Source organism: Platichthys flesus, chromosome 22 (genome assembly GCF_949316205.1).
Source record: "Platichthys flesus chromosome 22, fPlaFle2.1, whole genome shotgun sequence".
NCBI classification, from domain to species: domain Eukaryota; kingdom Metazoa; phylum Chordata; class Actinopteri; order Pleuronectiformes; family Pleuronectidae; genus Platichthys; species Platichthys flesus.
Window position 1 is genome coordinate 13,362,264 of NC_084966.1, and position 18,734 is coordinate 13,380,997.

At 42.4% G+C, this 18,734-nt stretch overlaps 6 protein-coding genes across 6 annotated transcripts; 4 read left to right on the plus strand and 2 right to left on the minus strand.

Annotated features, from left to right (window-relative positions):
- Positions 1–1,926: 1,926 nt before the first annotated feature.
- LOC133933549 (histone H2B-like) lies at positions 1,927–3,051 on the plus strand. Its single transcript, XM_062380682.1, has one exon. It carries the CDS (start codon positions 1,927–1,929, stop codon positions 2,299–2,301), a length of 375 nt encoding a protein of 124 aa, XP_062236666.1. The 3' UTR covers positions 2,302–3,051.
- A 718-nt stretch (positions 3,052–3,769) lies between these two features.
- LOC133933491 (histone H3) lies at positions 3,770–4,646 on the minus strand. The gene has a single exon (XM_062380622.1). The coding sequence runs from the start codon at positions 4,644–4,646 to the stop codon at positions 4,236–4,238; it is 411 nt and encodes a 136-aa protein (XP_062236606.1). The 3' UTR covers positions 3,770–4,235.
- A 300-nt stretch (positions 4,647–4,946) lies between these two features.
- Positions 4,947–5,333, plus strand: LOC133933518 (histone H2A-like). The gene has a single exon (XM_062380648.1). The coding sequence runs from the start codon at positions 4,947–4,949 to the stop codon at positions 5,331–5,333; it is 387 nt and encodes a 128-aa protein (XP_062236632.1).
- A 7,255-nt stretch (positions 5,334–12,588) lies between these two features.
- LOC133933561 (histone H4) lies at positions 12,589–12,949 on the plus strand. Its single transcript, XM_062380695.1, has one exon. The coding sequence runs from the start codon at positions 12,614–12,616 to the stop codon at positions 12,923–12,925; it is 312 nt and encodes a 103-aa protein (XP_062236679.1). The 5' UTR covers positions 12,589–12,613; the 3' UTR covers positions 12,926–12,949.
- A 2,352-nt stretch (positions 12,950–15,301) lies between these two features.
- Positions 15,302–15,948, plus strand: LOC133933546 (histone H2B-like). Its single transcript, XM_062380680.1, has one exon. It carries the CDS (start codon positions 15,302–15,304, stop codon positions 15,674–15,676), a length of 375 nt encoding a protein of 124 aa, XP_062236664.1. The 3' UTR covers positions 15,677–15,948.
- Positions 15,949–18,153: 2,205 nt separating this feature from the next.
- Positions 18,154–18,564, minus strand: LOC133933492 (histone H3). The gene has a single exon (XM_062380623.1). The coding sequence runs from the start codon at positions 18,562–18,564 to the stop codon at positions 18,154–18,156; it is 411 nt and encodes a 136-aa protein (XP_062236607.1).
- Between the last annotated feature and the right edge of the window lie 170 nt (positions 18,565–18,734).

Consider the following 18,734-nt stretch of genomic DNA (forward strand, 5'->3'; position numbering starts at 1 on the left):
TCAGATGCTTTTTTTTCCAGTAGCTCAGCTTCTCCTGTTTTATTGCAGATTCTGATCTGTTCTGAGTTTTGAAAAGGAGTTCTGTAGCTGCATCAACTTGATCAGTTGAACACTAAGTTAAATATCAGAGTGTAATTAAAAAGGACCAGGGACAGAGCTGTTTGATTAGGTGCTGCACCTCACCAGTTTGTTGCTTTGAATGGATGTTGAGGCGTAGGTGAAAATGAGTCACCCCCTGTAACAGCATAACTATAAAATATCTATAACAACAATCTGACCACAAATTAAGGAAGTGAAGTGGACATTACTCATTCCATCTTTCAGTCAAGCACGTGGGGAGAGTGGTGAGACAAGAAAAAAGAAATGTTGGCCAAGTTAAATAAATTCATCATGTTACTTACATTATCTGACTTGTATTTTAATTCAAATAGGTTAACAAACAGACATTAACATGAATACACAGACACACAGACACTCACACACATATCCACACGCACACATAAATATATACACACAGACACACAGCCATTAAGTGCATATCTAAATTCACATATCTTCATTTGCTGATATGAAGAACACACGAGTGGTCCTCTACGTGCACACCACAGCATGCGTTAGACACTGACGTTCCCTCGTACCTCGGGAGTTTGGTAAGGGCCTTACACTGAAGCCTTCTGGACCCTGACTGACTGACCTATTGACCTACTCACTGGTTAATGGACACACTATTGCAATACACTCTCAAATAAAACACAGCACTTGATTGGTTGTGCAATGAGAAGTTACCAGAGAGAAACTTTGTACTATACCTGTGTCCACTGTTCTTCAACAAAGTCCCTTACCAGATTCTTCATGGTAACGCTCCTCACGTATCACTGTGTTGCTCTGAGCGAGTAAGTGGGGCCCCCAGGGCCTCTGTGTGTGTGTGCTGTCTGGGATTGCAGCGCCTGCACTTTGAAAGACAGCGTGTTATTATGAAAGTCTATCAGAGAGATGTTGGCGACTTTTAACCGTCTGAAATCTCCCTGTACTCTATTAAACAGGTCGTGACGTTGAAGCTAATTGGACTATACTATTCAGAGGCGGCAGGCAGGACCACGTTTCTATAGCATGTGTCTAATTTAATCAATTAAAAATAATGACGATTATAATAAACACGTGCCAAATTTATCATAATCATCTTTTTCCCTTCTTTTCTTTGGCAGGGCGGTTCCCCAGTGGCCAGCTACACCTGTAGATGTTCCACGCACAAAGGAGCCGATACCGGTTCTGCTGATGGGTTGATGCTCTTCTACGGCACACAACAAACCTTCTTGCTCCTGCACGTTTGGATGTTCTATCCTGGAGGAGCTAGATTATATCTGCTACCTGAAAGGACTTCAGGCACCGCCTCATGCTACAGGTAGTGACACGGACACTAGCAGAGCACGAAACTTCAGAAGATTCAGTTGGGAAGGATGAGGAGAGAGCCAATGTCAAGGGCCGGCAAGTATAAAACTGTTCCCTTTCTGTTGTGGTCTTGCTTTTACTTCTTTTTATTGCATTTGTTGTCACTTTCATTTGCACCAAAACCAGTGAAATGAATCGTCCCTTATCATTTAGAGCTGTGCATTTATCAGGTTGCTTTGGTTTAGATTGTTTGTAATGATACTTATGTGATACAAACATAAATCCTAATAAGTTTCGGGGACATCTTACATTTCTTAACACCCCAAATGTTCCAGTTGAGCTGAACAGTTCAGCCTCTGTCGGCAGCAGAATAATGGACTCATGAACATGGAGACACTCCCCCGTGCTGTTACACTGGCACTCCACATTCAGCCAATGACAGAGAGGGAACAGCACACAATGATTTACATGTGATATGTTCAAATACAGCCTGGCCACCAACGTCTGAATTCATTTGAACGAAAAAATCTCGTGACAATGCCTGAAGTAGCGAAGCCCGCGCCCAAGAAGGGCTCCAAGAAAGCAGTGGCGAAGGCCCCCGGTAAGGGCGGAAAGAAGAGGAGAAAGTCCAGGAAGGAGAGCTACGCCATCTACGTGTACAAGGTGCTGAAGCAGGTCCACCCCGACACTGGGATCTCCTCCAAGGCCATGGGCATCATGAACTCCTTCGTGAGCGACATCTTCGAGCGCATCGCCGGTGAGGCCTCTCGTCTGGCTCATTACAACAAGCGCTCCACCATCACCTCCAGGGAGATTCAGACCGCCGTCCGCCTGCTGCTGCCCGGGGAGCTGGCTAAACACGCCGTGTCTGAGGGCACCAAGGCCGTGACCAAGTACACCAGCTCCAAGTAAACCACTCTGCGGAGACATCAAACCAACGGCTCTTTTAAGAGCCACACACTTTCTCTATGGAGACAAACTGTCCTGACTTTAATGACATGTTCATCAATATTTAAACAGCAACTTTTAACTAATAATGGAGCATGGTTTAATCAAATTGAAAAGGATTATCATGATGAATACATTGTTAACATCCTGCATAGTCACTCCAATTTAAAAATATGAATTTTTAAATCTAATAGTGGTTTCTATCAGTGATCCGCGATATTTTTGAGGAGGTGTTCTACCCCCTGGTGGTTAGAATGGTATGTATATATATATACATACCATTCTATCTTCCATAGCTAGGTGTAAATCATTTTGGGTGGTGGAATGCAAAATGGAAAGAGGAATAAATTCTTCAAAGTTGTTTACAGTATTATTACGCTTGACAAATATACCTTGTTTGTTTACTACTCTGAGAATAGATAATATACAGAATATGTTAATATGCTAATCTTTCAGTAAGCATCATTGGATACTGAACAGTTTGAAAAGCACCTCATGTATGTGTGAAAGTGTTGTTGATTTCAAACTGTCATTCTGCTGGATTCTGTTTTACTAAATTCATCTGGTCTCTAATGCAGATATGGACCTTAGGAAAAATGGTCATGGTTTTGTGGTTGCATCCTTAACCTGCTTTTTTCATCCCCCGCCACCTGTAGCTGTCCGTCCACAACGATGAGTTATCGCAGTGAGCATGGGAATTACAAAAATAAAGTATTTTTGAATGGTTTAAATTACCTGTTTACATGCTACGATTTACCCACAGCAAACTATACAAACACTCTCACATACTGCACACTTGTGTGGATTCTGAATACACAGTATGTCTGTTGACACTAAGGCCTATATTAGTAATATGAATGTCTTATTGCCTATTCAAGTCGGAGAAGACTAAGAGTAACGTATGGACAGGTTGACAGGGATCTCTCACTCACGAGACAAATAGTTTTCAAAAACATTTGTCATGTTTTAATTATTATTTTACTTACATAAACAGATATCCTATTGTTAATGTGAATAACCAAAGATGGTATTTTCTAAATCAGACAGCAGAGACATTGCAAATTCCAGCAAGGCTATACATACTCATCCATACAAATAAATGATACAACCTGTTGAATTTTTGTATTAAACGAGAGAAATGTGCCTCAATATTAATTTGACCATTCCTTCAAGACTCAAGATTTTTATTATCAAATGCAAAACAATAACATTAAGCAGTCACTGGCTATCTTCTAGCAATGTTCAGTAATTACAACCCCCCCCCCCCCAAAGAAATGTTAGAAAAAGTAAATAACATAGAATATCTAAATTTAAAATAGATAATATATATATATAGCTGAAGAGAAAATCAAGCAAGAAGTGAATATTTAGTCAAATTGACTATTTCAACATGGATATGAAATGAAGTCCTAATTATAGAATGACTCTCCAGCATCCACAGCATTTATTTCATTGCATCTCTAACGATGGTTCCATTTAACAGGTGAAGTGAAAGCAGCGATATTAATTAATATTAGATTAAAAGCAGGCCAGGTCTTACTTTGCATAATTTACTATGTGTATTCTTTGCAGAGCTAATAATGTAACAAATATGTGTCACTGTGAACTATTTATGTAGTATTATGAAATAGTAACCGTTTGCTGTTAGTTAATGTTATAAAACTATACTGCAGTTAAATGTTTAAACTTGTGTAAATGCTCCTTGTGCTGTACTATGTTTACTTTACAGAAAGTGGTTTATTTAATGCTTTAATGGTATTGATATTTACTTTAATCTCTGCAGTCAATTATATGTATTAACAGTCTTGCACAAGCAGGGCAACAAAGGTCTTTTGTCTTGAGTACAGTGAAGTGGCTCTTAAAAGAGCCGTTGTTATGGTCAGTGGAGCAGCAGCAGTTTAAGCTCTCTCTCCGCGGATGCGGCGGGCCAGCTGGATGTCCTTGGGCATGATGGTAACCCTCTTGGCGTGGATGGCGCACAGGTTGGTGTCCTCAAACAGGCCGACCAGGTAGGCCTCGCTGGCCTCCTGCAGAGCCATGACAGCGGAGCTCTGGAAGCGCAGGTCGGTCTTGAAGTCCTGAGCGATTTCTCTCACCAGGCGCTGGAAGGGCAGCTTGCGGATCAGCAGCTCCGTCGATTTCTGGTAGCGACGGATCTCTCTCAGAGCCACGGTACCGGGCCTGTAACGGTGAGGCTTCTTCACGCCGCCGGTGGCCGGGGCGCTCTTACGCGCAGCCTTGGTGGCCAGCTGCTTCCTGGGGGCTTTGCCTCCGGTGGATTTACGGGCGGTCTGCTTGGTTCTTGCCATTTTGTTGCTTTTCTCTGCGATCGGGAGAAAGAGTGAAGCGGTAGAGAGACACTCTGCTTTTAAACTGCGGAGCCAGCCAGGAAATGGTGACGCTGCTTCAGATCGGTGATAGGCTCCTCCTCGGGTACTGTCTGCTTGTTCGACAAAAGGGTCGGCCGTCCCCCGCTGCTCAGCTGGAGGCTTCTATTCTGGTTGGTCCGGCATGAACCGTCCCGCTCGATCCGCGTATATATAGGGGAGTGTTCGACCTTTTCACCGCAGTTTCTTTTGACGTGTGTTAGGAAACGATCTACATCCATAATGTCAGGCAGAGGCAAAACCGGCGGAAAGGCCAGAGCGAAGGCAAAGACTCGCTCTTCCCGCGCTGGGCTCCAGTTCCCCGTCGGTCGTGTTCACAGACTGCTGCGTAAAGGCAACTACGCACATCGCGTTGGTGCCGGCGCCCCCGTCTACCTGGCGGCTGTGCTGGAGTACCTCACCGCTGAGATCCTGGAGCTGGCTGGAAACGCCGCCCGCGACAACAAGAAGAGCCGTATCATCCCCCGCCACCTGCAGCTGGCCGTCCGCAACGACGAGGAGCTCAACAAACTCCTGGGCGGAGTGACCATCGCTCAGGGCGGCGTGCTGCCCAACATCCAGGCTGTTCTTCTGCCCAAGAAGACCGAGAAGGCCCCTAAGTCCAAGTAAAGCAAAGTTGCTGGAAACCAACGACACAAAGGCTCTTTTAAGAGCCACACACTCACCTCTGAAGAACAAAACTCCTCATATCACCCATCAATTTAAAGCACACGCACAAGCCATTTCTAGATTATATTAGATTCAACTTTATTGTCATTGCACAGTAGAAGGGCTTTTTAAATATAACCAGAAGTGCAATAAAGGCAGTAAAAGTGCAGAGTAATGTGCAAATTTAAAAAACTGAAAATGTGAAGTAAGATTTGTAAATACCTAAGATATGTACAGTAAGAAATATATAGGGACTAGTGCAGTATTAAGAGGTATTTTATTATATAAGAATCATGAATATACTATGAGCAAGATCAATATATATGAATATGAATACACCATTGGTGGGATTATACAGTAGTAAACAAAAAAAAGTAGCAGTCTAGTGCAAATGTTTAATGGTTGGAGGACGGTGGGTGGCAGTCCAAGCCAGGGTGGAGGAGGGAAGTATAGTCACTGGAGGAGCTGTGTGTGGTGCGGGGCAGCTGCTTTTACTGTGGTGCAGAGTTTAGCAGGGTGACAGCCACAGGGATGAAGCTGTTCCTGGACCTGCTGGTCCGGGAACGGAGGACCCTGTAGCGTCTCCCAGAAGGGAGGAGGGCAAACAGTCTGTGGCTGGGGTGTGAGCTGCCCTTGACAATGCTGCGAGCCCCCGCAGACATCTCTTGCTCTGGACAGCCTCAATGGTGGGGAGTGAGGAACCAGTGATGTGTTAGGCAGTTTTCACCACCCTCTGCAGGCCACTAGCATTCAATATGTATTCATTGGTATGGTTTATTCTGTGTCAGATGTTTGTGTCATCTGGTGAGGAAACCATCACTCATATGGAAGTTTAAATATAAAAGATACACACTTCAAATTTCAGTACGTCTAATGTTCATGGATCCATGGCATACATCTCTCATGATGGACGGTATGAATGCAAAAACAACACATACTGTCTTCCTAATGAAATAGAAACTAGTGTGGGTAGAACAGATTTAATGCAATTTTCACCCTCTTTACATTTGTCATTATGCAAATCTAGGGTGAGAAGTAAAGATAGCTATTGGTTAAACATCTTACAAACTATCATATGATAGTAATGTAGTCATAAACAATAACTCTGGTACCTTTGCTTAAGCTGTAAAATCAGCTTTTAAAAGTTAGGTGCTGTGTGTCCGGTCACATGTGGGATTATAGACGTGTTTCACATGAGACAGGTTTTCATTCAAAACATTGACCAGGTCCTCTGTTGTATTAAAGTGCCCCAGTAAACGTGACAGTTATCCAGCATTCACAACTTCAGGACCATTAAAGTGGAGCAGCTAAATGGAACTCAGCCATCATTATATTTATTGTATACATTTTCTCCTGTGATTCTTCTGGTGTGACAGTGCATGGAGCTCTGTCACCATCTGAATGGTTTGGATTCCTCAATAAATGTGTTGAGCACTGAAGTTTACTCTTTTTCCCCAGAGGAGCAGGACTCTGGATCAGTTCAACCAAGACCTCCACTTGTTTGCTGAGCTTTCAACGACTTCTCAGAGTCTTCTTCAGTGAACTCAAATAGCTGTGGCCTCATCAGGTGAGCGAAGGTTGTAATGTGGGTCTTGAGATAGTATATTTTAATTATAAGCTGAAACATTTACTTGGTGTTTAAATCATAAGGCTGAGAAAAACATCACCTGGAAAAATCCTCTACTCCCTGTTAATAAATTTAACCTCGTAACTTTCCCTCTGTTGGTGTTGCAGTGTCTGATGACAGTTCATCAATACTTTAGTTTAATGACAGACACTGATCAAGTTGATGCAGCTACAGAGCTCATTTCTATGACTCAAACAAGTAGCTGCAATAAAGCAGGAGAAGCTGAGCTACTGGAAAACAAAGCTTCTGACAGAACATGGAAGAGAGTTCTTCTGGTAGTGGACTTTACTCAGGTTCACATCATTTGGAGAGCAGCTTCATCTGTTGGCTGCCTGAGGTTACTACAGCACAGTATGTTTACATGATGTGAGGCCGGAATTGTCATTTTTCTAAGCAGCTGTCACTTTTATATTTAGCAAGGAAAGACACGAGGTAATACGATAAATATAACAACTAAGGCAGACTCTTTAAAAAGTATGGTATATGAAGTAATGACGATATCGCTGAACATCCCTAGGCAACGTCTATGTCGCCAGGATCTGAAGTACACATGGAATTAATGGAAAAAGTAACACCCATAAGGAAAAGACAGGACACAGAGAGGCAAAGGAGGATAAATAAGAAAAGTAAGAGTAAGAATAAAGATTGAAAACAAGAATACTAATAATGCTAACACTAATTTCATTAAATACCAGGGGGCTGAAAAACAGAATACATCAGATATATAGGATGAGTAATTATGACATATGTTTACAAGGAACACAGTGATTTGAAATCCAAATGAGAGAAGTGCAGAATGAATAGATGGGAGATGAGTATACAAACAATGGCGATGGGAACATGAGGGGAGCTGCTATATTAAGAAAAGGAGGAGTGAGAGTGATTGTGAAATATTTGTTTTATTATTGTTATTATTGATAATTTTATATAATATATATATTACCTAACACTGTTCAAATCAATTCAAAGATCATATCCTTAGATAATTTGATCCTATGATGCTGTCATGTCACATAGATAATTGGCTCCTTTGATACCATAGGCTATTTGATTATTTGACTTACTTATAAAGGAGCAACAGGTACAATTGACTAAATATGAAAGAACAGCACGTAAGATTGACTTACATATAAAAGAGATGAAATAACCTATTACCATCAGGGTAATTATAAGAAATATGTGTTTATTATTGTTATTGTTATTATTTATATTATATATATATATATATATATATATATATATATATATATATATATATATATATATATATATATAGGAATTTATGTCGATATTTAGTGCTTTTTTCTAATACTAGACCCAGATAAGTGGGTCTAGTATCTAGTATCAACAATAATATATATATATATTATCGTTGAGTACTAGTTTATGTCAAAGAACTAGTTGAACAAATTACCAATTTATTGAAAAATCAACCAAACAATCACAATATAAAACAGTATAACATAATTCAAACACAATAAATGATGTATTCTCATAAAATAACTGTCCTTTCAATGTGTGTGTATATATTCAGTTCCCAGTGTAGTGTGTGCTTGAAGATTCACTGGTTCCGTTCTGGTCCGGGTCTTTATGTCTCTAAACTCAGTACTACCTGTCTACCTGACGGGCAGTACTGGGGTCTGATGTCTTCTGGATAAACGATCAGGTTCAATCTGGATCATACAGTTGGCCACACTGCATCCACGGTCTGGGTTCTGCTCGCCATCTCAGCATTCAGAATTACAGGATTGAGATTCTTCTGGTGTTCATAAAAAAACAAAAAATCTACACAAAGTGCAGAATAATCAGTGTCTGTTTCCTAATTATATTTCTAATGTTTAAAAAGTATGGTATATGAAGTAATGACGATATTGATGAACATCATGTTACACGATGCATGTGTGTAGGTAGGAGTAGGCTACTCCTTCACAGAGTTTAAAGCCATGTTTTATAATATTTGATGTTTTGATATTTACTAACTTCTTAATCTGAACATTGTAAGATGACATCTAATATTGCTCAATCTATCTAGACTCCCTGTAGTTAAGAACTCTGTCTCTACATATTTATGGACAGTGGTGATGAATGATGAGGAAACAGCTCTTTGTGGAAAGACGTGTGTGGCTCTTAAAAGAGCCTTTTACCAGGATGGACATGTTTCACAGTGAGGACAGATCACTTCTTCTTGGCTGCTGTCTTCTTCGCTTTGGGTTTGGCGACCTTCTTCGCGGGGGACTTCTTGGCAGCAGGCGCCTTTTTCACCACCTTCTTGGGGCTCTTCGTCACCTTCTTGGGAGTCTTCGCCACTTTCTTGGGGCTCTTCGCCATTTTCTTGGGGCTCTTGGTGGGCTTCTTGGCCGCTGCTGGTTTAGCCACCTTCTTCGGGGACTTTTTAGCGGCTGCTGGCTTCATGGCTCCCGCCGACTTGGGCTTTTTAGCCACTGCGGGTTTCTTGGCGGCGGGCTTCTTGGCTTTGGGAGCGGCCTTCTTCACTGCCTCTTTCTTGCTCATCTTGAACGAGCCGGTGGCCCCGGTTCCCTTGGTCTGGACCAGGGTCCCGCTGACAACCAGCTTCTTGATGGTGGTGTTGACGCGGGAATTGTTCTTCTCCACATCGTAGCCTCCGGCAGCCAGAGCCTTCTTGAGGGCGGACACGGACGCGCCACTGCGCTCCTTGGACGCGGACACGGCCTTCACGATGAGCTCACTGACGCTGGGGCCGGCGGTCTTCGGTTTCACGACCTTCTTCTTGGCCGCTTTAACCTTGGCGGCGGCTGGTGCTGGAGCTGGAGCGGCTTCTGCCATCTTTCTCTTTGCGTTTAGATCAACGACGAACTAACGGAGTGAGTTACAGGACTGATGAAGAGTCCTGATCGGGAGGCGGTACTTGAACACATCATGAGAACCGTGGAGACTCAATCGAGCCGTGGCTCCCGTGTACAGTGTGAACGCACAGACACTTGTGTTTTCTCTTCACTGATAAACGAATAAAAACTCAGTGGGTGAGCGGTGCTGGAGGCTGACAGTGAGGAAGCAGGTAGCGGACTTATTTGTCTTCATGTTGAAGTCATGAAGAGCTCTGATGCTCTCTGCATTTGGCCGGTGGAGCCTCCGAACACGACCCGTTCACCGCGGTGAGCAGCGCTGCTCAGCGACTTTTCCCACTAGTTTCTCTCCTAAAATGAGTTCAAAAGCACCACAGCTCCACCAAAACCCGTTTCCTAGCTGCTCCACATGTTTGTTCAGAGACACCGAGTGAAAACAAGCACCTGTTGAGGATCTCTTAGTAATAAAGTCAAGTAATTGTGCAGGCAGCAAACACACCGCTGATGGCCGAGGCTCCTGGTGAAGTTGAGCCAGACTTCCTATCAGAGCCGTGAATTTTTCATCCTGAGGAAGCTTGAGAGTCATTATAGAAGTAGGGCTACATTTCATATCCATGTTGAATTTGTCAATATTCACCTCAAGCAAGGATTAAATTAATATTGGGGCACATTTCTCTCATTTAACACCAAAAGTAAACAGGTTACATCATTTAATTTCCAGAAAATGTTTAAGCTGTAAATTAGTTTGAGAATTTCTCTACTTAGTAAATACAAACTTTTGCTCATCATAGTAACACTGGGATACATGTTTTTGTATATTATGATCATTATTATTTGTGTAAAATAATCATTTAAACATGACAAACGTTTGTGAAAAACGATTTGACCCGTGTGTGAGAACTCTCTGTTAACCTGTCAATATGTTACCTACTGGTCTAAAGATCAAGTCTTCTCAGACTTTTATAGCCAATAACACATTCATATTACAATTTAAGGCCTTAGTGTCAACAAACTCTGTGTTTATCCAGAATGTACACACGTGTGCAGTATGTGAAAGTGTTTGTGTACATTGTAGAATGTAAACATGTCATTTTAACCATTCAAACAGACTTTAATTACATATTACTTTATATAAAAACACTATTACACATAATGCTTTAAATGCTAACAATGATTAAAAAAAAAAAAAAAAAAACCTTCACTCAACCCCATCCAAGCCCATGGCATAACCAAAATAACAGTGTTGTTGTTGATCTCATCGTTTTTAAATCATGAATCAAAGGTACGATAGCAAAGACAAATTTGAGAGATGGTCACTCTGCCCAGAAGTTTGTTGAGCTTGTTAAGACTGAAATCTTTACTATGCATGTGTGCGTGTCTGTGGAGATGGCTCTGAAAGTCAACTTTAAACAAAAGCAGTTTGTTAGACGGGGGTGGGGGTAGGGGCAGTTTGGGAAGAATATGTGGGAAATATGTAGCCCTCACACGGTGACTTTTAGTAACCTTTGCTGCTTAGTGTTAATGTGGAAGCTGGTTCAAATGTGTGTGCGTCACATCGCTGTTCAAACTTGCAGCTGTCTAATAAGGCCTACTGTGAGAACTTTGAATCTGTGACATTCATTACGCTGTACTTTTACTTGTTCTCATACTTAACTTTTTATATTAAAGCATACCTCCCTTAGCTTCCACACAGAGTTCATGCAGCTGGCCCAGCTTCAGGAGGGCAGATAGGCAAGGCGTTGTTTTGTCTGGAGATGGTGCATGCTTACTGAAGACTCACAAGGCGTCATATTAGTAAATACTTGTTGAAATTAGACCAGGCCGGCTCTTCTCATATTCGGGATAAACCAACATGTTGACAAGCTCCCCGTCGTTGTGGACGGCTACAGGTTACGGGGGATGAAAATACAATGTTAAGGATGCCCCCACAAAACCATGACCATTTTATTCAATGTCCATATCTGCAAACAAAACCAGATGAATATAGTAAAACAGAATCCAGCAGAATGTCAGATTGTAATCAACAACACTTTCAAGCATACATGAGGTGCTTTTAAAACTGGTCAGTATCCAATGATGCAAAATGAAAGGTGAACATAGTCACACTGTCAGCCCGGACTTATAATAAATGTCCATAACACTTTCAAAAACAGTTCCACACAAGCATCAAGTGCTTACACTGCTGGACACTGCACTAACACGTTTGGTTGGGGGTTGTGTTTTAGATTAAAAGCTATTTAAGTAGTTAACAAACACACAAACCATACTTGGTTACATACTTGGTCACTTAGGTTACAATTTTTATTCCAATAATGTTATGGAGGGTTTTAATAGCTGGGGTCCAAAGGACTCAAAGGATAAACTATTTCAATGTGAGACTAACAGGAGGGCTAAGTGAGACATTGTGAGCTGAGTCTTTGTGTGACCATTGTTTTTCATTCAAGGCTGCTCAATATTCATACTTTGACTAAGTACTTCCACAATCAGTCCCAATGATACTCTTATTTCTAACCAAGCCTTTTTCACCGGCACTATTCCTACTGGATGGAAACGTGCTACAGTCCTACTGCTACACAAAACTGAGAAAGTGTCAGACTTTAATATCTGCCGTCCTACATCCACACCTGTGGAGGCGCTAGCGCACCATAGACGTATTTATCAGCGGCCATGAGAATCCACAGAGGAGGAAGACGGCTGCCTCTGTCTTCTAATAGGTCCTCATTCTGGCTATGAGTAGCTGTGTTTCCGCGTAGCAGTGCATTGACTAGATCTCATCTTACTGAAGAAAGATGTCTGGACGAGGAAAGGGAGGAAAGGGGCTCGGTAAAGGAGGCGCAAAGCGTCACCGCAAAGTTCTCCGTGATAACATCCAGGGCATTACCAAGCCCGCCATCCGCCGCCTGGCTCGCCGTGGCGGAGTGAAGCGTATCTCCGGTCTGATCTACGAGGAGACCCGCGGCGTGTTGAAGGTTTTCCTGGAGAACGTGATCCGCGATGCTGTCACCTACACCGAGCACGCCAAGAGGAAGACCGTCACCGCCATGGACGTGGTGTATGCTCTGAAGAGACAGGGCCGCACTCTCTACGGCTTCGGCGGATAAACTCACTTTCCAACAGCTCAACAACACAACGGCTCTTTTAAGAGCCACACACCGAGTCAATGAGAGCTCACATCCTCTGCATAACAACAAGTCGTTCTCCGAGTAGATGTCTTACAATGTCAAGATTTCAAAGTTATTTAATATCAAAACATCACATAACAATTACTAATCGTAGATTCCTCTTTTAATTTCTAAACGTAGAAGTGACCCTTAAAAACAGTTAATATTAAACTGTTATCTCTTTATACACATGTATATGTGTGTATATATACTGTAGTAACACCAGGCAGCCAACAGATAGAACTGCTCTCCAGATATGTGAACTGGAACAACGTCCACTACCAGTTGAACTCTCCTACATGTCCTGTCAGAAGCTTTGTTTTCCAGTAGCTCAGCTTCTCCGGTTTTATTGCAGATTCTGATCTGTTCTGAGTTTTGAAAATGAGCTCTGTAGCTGCATCAACTTGATCAGTTGAAAACTAAGTTAAATATCAGAGTGTAATTAAAAAGGACCAGGGACAGAGCTGTTTGATTAGGTGCTGCACCTCACCAGTTTGTTGCTTTGAACGGATGTTGAGGCGTAGGTGAAAATAAGTCACCCCCTGTAACAGCATCACTATAAAATAAACAACAATCTGACCACAATTTAAGGAAGTGAAGTGGACATTACTCATTCTATCTTTCAGTCAAGCACGTGGGGAGAGTGGCGAGACAAGAAAAAAGAAATGTTGGCCAAGTTAAATAAATTCATCATGTTACTTACATTATCTGACTTGTATTTTAATTCAAATAGGTTAACAAACAGACATTAACATGAATACACAGACACTCACACACATATCCGAACGCACACATAAATATATACACACAGACACACAGCCATTAAGTGCATATCTAAATTCACATATCTTCATTTGCTGCTATGAAGAACACACGAGTGGTCCTCTACGTGCACACCACAGCGTCCGTTAGACATTGACGTTCCCTCGTACCTCGGGAGTTTGGTAAGGGCCTTACACTGAAGCCTTCTGGACCCTGACTGACTGACCTATTGACTTACTCACTGGCTAATGGAGACACGATTGCAATACACTCAAACAAAACACACCACTTGATTGGTTGTGTAATCAGATGTTGTGTCCACTGTTCTTCAACAAAGTCCCTTACCAGATTGTTCATGGTAACGCTCCTCACGTATCACTGTGTTGTTCTGAGCGAGTAAGTGGGGCCCCCAGGGCCTCTGTGAGTGTGTGCTGTCTGGGATTGCAGTGCCTGCACTTTGAAAGACAACGTGTTATTATGAAAGTCTATCAGAGTGATGTTGGCGACTTTTAACCGGCTGAAATCTCCCTGTACTCTATTAAACAGGTCGTGACGTTGAAGCTAATTGGACTATACTATTCAGAGGCAGCAGGCAGGACCACGTTTCTATAGAATTTGTCTAATTTAATAAATTACAAATAAGGACGATTATAATAAACACGTGCCAAATTTATCACAATCATCTTTTTCCCTTCTTTTCTTTGGCAGGGCGGTTCCCCAGTGGCCAGCTACACCTGTATATGTTCCACGCACAAAGGAGACGATACCGGTTCTGCTGATGGGTTGATGCTCTTCTACGGCACACAACAAACCTTCTTGCTCCTGCACGTTTGGATGTTCTATCCTGGAGGAGCTAGATTATCTCTGCTACCTGAAAGGACTTCAGGCACCGCCTCATGCTACAGGTAGAGACACGGACACTAGCAGAGCACGAAACTTCAGAAGATTCAGTCGGGAAGGATGAGGAGAGAGCCAATGTCAATGGCCAGCACAAATAAAACTGTTCCCTTTCTGTTGTGGTCTTGCCTTTGCCTCTTTATTGCACTTATTGTCACTTTCATTTGCACCAAAACCGGTGAAATTCATTCACAATCACTTGGGCTTCCTAAATGGACAGGTCGATGAACCTGAAGTTGAACTGACTGTGTGTTTCACTGTGACCATTAGACCAAAAGTCACCAAAAGTCACCGTGTCAGGGCTACATATTTCCCACATATTCTATCATTTAGAGCTGTGCATTTATCAGGTTGCTTTGGTTTAGATTGTTTTTAATGATACTTATGTGATACTAACATAAATCCTAATAAGTTTCAGGGACATCTTAAATTTCTCAACACCCCAAATGCTCCAGTTGAGCTGAACAGTTCAACCTCTGTCGGCAGCAGAATAATGGCCTCATGAACATGGAGACACTCCCCCGTGCTGTTACACTGGCACTCCACATTCAGCCAATGACAGAGAGGGAACGGCACACACTGATTTACATGTGATATGTTCAAATACAGCCTGGCCAGCAACGTCTGTATTCATTTGAACGAAAAAATCTCGTGACAATGCCTGACGTAGCGAAGCCCGCGCCCAAGAAGGGCTCCAAGAAAGCGGTGGCGAAGGCCCCCGGTAAGGGCGGAAAGAAGAGGAGAAAGTCCAGGAAGGAGAGCTACGCCATCTACGTGTACAAGGTGCTGAAGCAGGTCCACCCCGACACTGGGATCTCCTCCAAGGCCATGGGCATCATGAACTCCTTCGTGAGCGACATCTTCGAGCGCATCGCCGGTGAGGCCTCTCGTCTGGCTCATTACAACAAGCGCTCCACCATCACCTCCAGGGAGATTCAGACCGCCGTCCGCCTGCTGCTGCCCGGGGAGCTGGCTAAACACGCCGTGTCTGAGGGCACCAAGGCCGTGACCAAATACACCAGTTCCAAGTAAACCACTCTGCGGAGACCTCAAACCAACGGCTCTTTTAAGAGCCACACACTTTCTCTATAGAGACAAACTGTCCTGACTCTACCGAGATGTCCATCAATATTTAAACAGCCACTTTTAACTGATAATATAACATTGTTAATACAATTGAAGAGAGATATCCTGCATAATCTCTACATTTGAAAATAATTGTTTTTAAATCCAATTGCAGTTTTCCACTGCAGGGCGTGTTGTCCTTTGTCAAAGCAGTGATCTGTGTTGTTCATGAGGTGTTTTTTCCCCCCTGGTGGTTATAATTGGAATAGTTAAAGAAGCGTATGAAGTCATTGTTCCTCAAAGTCAGAGGACATTGAGGAACAACACAGTCATGTGTGGATGCCGAGACATGGCTGTGACCTGAAGGTCAGAGGAATTCATTCTCCAAAGTAGTTTACAGTATTATCAATCTTGACAAATATACCTTGTGTGCTTACTACTCTGTGAATATTGAGTGTAAAACAGTGGTCAAACAAATATTTTTTCTCCCGTAGCCCTCCTGTTATCCTCAAATTGTAATAAGTATAATTTTAAATAAATTATGACAGAAAAAAATGCAATTTAATGGTAAATTTCAAGTTTTTCATGAAGTACTACATTAATAAGGTATTTTTGAATGGTTAAAATAATATTTTGACATGCTACTATTTACCCACAGCAATCTACAAAAACACTTTCAAATACTTCACAAATGTGTACATTCTGGAAACAGTGTGTTTGTTGACACTAAAGCCTTCATTTTTAATATGAATATTTTTTTGGTAACACATGGACAGGTTGACTGAGATCTAACACTCACCAGACAAATAGTTTTTCAAAAACATTTTTCATGTTTTAATGATTATTTTATACAAATAATGACGAAAATAATATACACAAACATCTCTCCTAGTGTTAATGTGAAAAGCCAAAGTTGGTATTTACCACGTCAGACAGCAGAGACAAAGCATATTCCAGTAAAGCAAAAAACATATTCTACAAACTAAATGATACAACCTGTTGACTTTTTGCGTTAAATGAGAGAAATGTGCCACAATATTAATTTAATCCTTGCTTGAAGTGAATATTGACTCTGATAGGAAGTCTGGCTCAACTTCACCAGGAGCCTCGGCCTACAGCAGAGTGTTTGCTGCCTGCACAATTACTTGATTTTATTACGAAGGGATCATCAGTAGGTGCTTTTTTTCACCCAGTTTTTCTGAACAAACATTTGAAGCAGCTGGGAAACAGGTTTTGGTGGAGCTGTGGTGCTTTTGAACTTTTTTAGGAGAGAAATGAGTGGGGAAAGGACAATGATATGATTTCCTTGGAAATCAATGTTTCTGTTTGTAAGATGCATCAATGCAAATGTAATTGCAGTGAGAGGATAGCAGCCTGATACTAGTGACATGTCTTTACAGCATTCAGTAGTACTTCATCTTTTCCCTCCGAGTCTATATCAGTGGGGTATAAATGTCCTGTTGATGAATGACTGTACTGCAACTGTTACAACGGGGAGAGGCGGTGGTCTAGTGGCAGAAACTTGGATTATGGGCAGAGAAGGTCTCTGGCTCGACTCCAAGGAGAGACAACAAAAAGACGAACCTGGATTGATCTGTCCAAAAATCCAAGAGTCTGCCTACCCTGTCTAGTGCCCCTTAACAAAGGCACCTTACTCCCCCAACATCTGCTCCCCGAGCGCCACACATGTTCGCTCAGTGCTCTGTCAAAAGCAGAGATTAAATTTCCCTACCTGTATGAGTGTGCCTTTGTATGTCTGTGCATGTGTTTGGGACTAGTAAATAAATGAATCTTAATCTTAACAATTGTGTTCACGGCTGTGTATATGAGCTCCAATCCCTGGGGGACGTTTGTCTTTCCAAACAGTTGGAGTGTTTTACCAGGGACAACATTTTAAATAACTTGTGCTGTTTAATAAATGTTTGTACCGAGTAGATCGGTTTCTCAGAAAAGGCTAGGTCATCTCATTTCAAATAAATACTTTATTTCATTGCAGCTCTGACCATGGTTTGGATTAAGATGAAGTGAAGTAGCAATATTAATGATTAGATTTATAGCAGGCCAGGTCTTAGCTTGCATACTTTCCAACGTGTATTATTTGCAGAGCTAATAATGTAACAAATATTTTACTGTAAACTTGTCTTCATGTAGTATTATGAAATGCTACTCTCTTTTTGCTGTTCAGTTAATGTCGTAAAACTAGAATAGATACATATTTAAATCTGTTGAAAGATATCCTTTAACATACTTTAGTTACTTTACAGAAAGTAATTCATTTATTATACTTCAATGGTGATATGAACTTTGAACTCTGAAGTCAATTCTTTAGTGTATTATATGTATTAACGGTCTATAACGAGCAGGGCAACAAAGGAGTTTTGTCTTGAGTACAGTGAAGTGGCTCTTAAAAGAGCCGTTGTTATGGTCAGTGGAGCAGCAGCAGTTTAAGCTCTCTCTCCGCGGATGCGGCGGGCCAGCTGGATGTCCTTGGGCATGATGGTAACCCTCTTGGCGTGGATGGCGCACAGGTTGGTGTCCTCAAACAGGCCGACCAGGTAGGCCTCGCTGGCCTCCTGCAGAGCCATGACAGCGGAGCTCTGGAAGCGCAGGTCGGTCTTGAAGTCCTGAGCGATTTCTCTCACCAGGCGCTGGAAGGGCAGCTTGCGGATCAGCAGCTCCGTCGATTTCTGGTAGCGACGGATCTCTCTCAGAGCCACGGTACCGGGCCTGTAACGGTGAGGCTTCTTCACGCCGCCGGTGGCCGGGGCGCTCTTACGCGCAGCCTTGGTGGCCAGCTGCTTCCTGGGGGCTTTGCCTCCGGTGGATTTACGGGCGGTCTGCTTGGTTCTTGCCATTTTGTTGCTTTTCTCTGCGATCGGGAGAAAGAGTGAAGCTGTACAGAGACACTCTGCTTTTAAACCGCGAAGCCAGCCCTGAATTGGTGACGCTGCTTCAGATCGGGGATAGGCTCCTCCTCGGGTACTGTCTGCTTGTTCGACAAAAGTGTCGACCATCCCCCGCTGCT